This window comes from Octodon degus, unplaced genomic scaffold (genome assembly GCF_000260255.1).
Source record: "Octodon degus isolate 3935 unplaced genomic scaffold, OctDeg1.0 scaffold00027, whole genome shotgun sequence".
In the NCBI taxonomy this organism is placed as follows: domain Eukaryota; kingdom Metazoa; phylum Chordata; class Mammalia; order Rodentia; family Octodontidae; genus Octodon; species Octodon degus.
Genome location: NW_004524603.1, coordinates 1,381,657 through 1,383,172, shown reverse-complemented (window position 1 = coordinate 1,383,172; position 1,516 = coordinate 1,381,657). Strand labels below are relative to the sequence as shown.

At 60.3% G+C, this 1,516-nt stretch overlaps 1 protein-coding gene across 1 annotated transcript in view; it reads right to left on the bottom strand.

The window, feature by feature from the left end:
- The window catches only part of Mnx1 (motor neuron and pancreas homeobox 1), a 63,662-nt gene extending 62,541 nt beyond the window's left edge, over nt 1–1,121 (bottom strand). Inside the window, exon 1 of the mRNA XM_023712738.1 lies at nt 770–1,121. Within this exon, the coding sequence (XP_023568506.1) occupies nt 770–1,121 (352 nt within the window). The remainder of the gene's footprint in view (nt 1–769) is intronic.
- Nucleotides 1,122–1,516: the final 395 nt, after the last annotated feature.

The following is a 1,516-nucleotide window of genomic DNA, read 5'->3' as shown; positions in this document are numbered from 1 at the left end:
GTGTGTGTGTGTGTGTGTGTGTGTGTGTGTGTGGCTGGCTCAGCCACCCTGGGGGCAGGGCTGACACAGCTGGTGGTGCCAGGGACTGAACTGCAATCCCTGCGATTCGCTAAGCTTGCCTAAGCAGGTGCTTTAGACTGCTGAGCTTTCTCACCGGCCTCCATGAAAGAATTTTAGACTTCAAAACTACACTTACAGCCAGCCATGGTGACACAAGTCTGTAATCCCGCACTAGAAGGCTGAGGCAGGAGGATCACCATGAATTTGAGGCCAGGCTGGGCTACATAGTGATTTCAAGCTACATAGCAAGATCCTGTTTGTGGGGGGAGCAAAGCAACTCAACACCGAGGGTGCTTGAGGAACGTTTCCTTTAAATGCAATCTAGTGGACAGGGCACCTGTGTCCCCAGGTCCCCCCACTGGGCAGCTAGAGCTGGAAAGGGCTTGGAGCCCCAACCCCGCTGCAAGGAGCCCAGGTGAGATAAGTCCAGCCGATGAGCGCATGGCACTTCCGGGGCTGGCGGCGTTGGCTGGGCATGGCCGCCTGACCCGGTGGCAGCAGGACGAGGGCTGAGGCCTCCGCTGTCCCTGAGAAGCACCTGGCAGCTAAGCCTCTGTGGCCCGGACTCTGAATCCCTCTTAGCCAGCTCCTTCTGCTGTGAGAAGTTCCCGTGGTGTGCAGCACGGTCTGTGTGTCCCACTAAAGCCAGAGCACCACGAGGCCAGGGCTGGATCCACCCGCGGCCCTCCTGTGTCCCCTGCCCCTGCACCTGACCTGGTGCTTGGGGACGGGGTGGGTGGGGCGGAAGCCCACCGCTCCTTGAGGCGACCCTCATCTGGCCCCGTCAGTCCAGTGGTGGGTTCCTGGGGAGAGAGGAAGGCTCTGGAAGCAAGCGTGGCCATTCGTGGGCGCTGGCCGGCCAGAATCAGATGGGCCACGAGATCTCGGCCACAGGACGGAAGCGCAGCTGCGTGCAAGGACCTTCTCAGCAGCCACACGGCCGGAGCGGAGGTGAGCGCGCCCGGCCGGCTGGGAAGAGACGGGCCGTCCGGCGGGGGCGGCGAGGGCCGCCCGTCCCCACGCAGCACTGCGGGGACGCGCACCTCGGCGGCGGGGGACATCCCGAGCCCGGAGGGAAGGGCGGCGGTCGGCTCCGCGGCAGCCGCGGGAGGGCGCGTTTCATCTTTAGATCGGGTAGCGGTGCGCGGAACTCGATATTTTATCCTTTTAGTCATTTTGTGTCTGAAGTATTTCATCATAAATTTAAAAAAATCAATCCCTTCCCTCATTTTCCAATTAGTTTATAATGGCCTTGGCAGCGAGGGTTCAGGTAGGATGCCTCACTATTAGCTGAGGCTGAGACGTTTCTAGGGTATTCGCTCCATTAGGCGGGATTTAGTGCACGTGTTAATAGTGGTCCGCATTTGCTGGGCAGGCGAGGAAGGAAAGGACCAGGAGGGGGAGGAATAGGGTGGGGGTGGTGGCAGAGAAGTAGCAAGGGAAGGGGGAAGAGGGA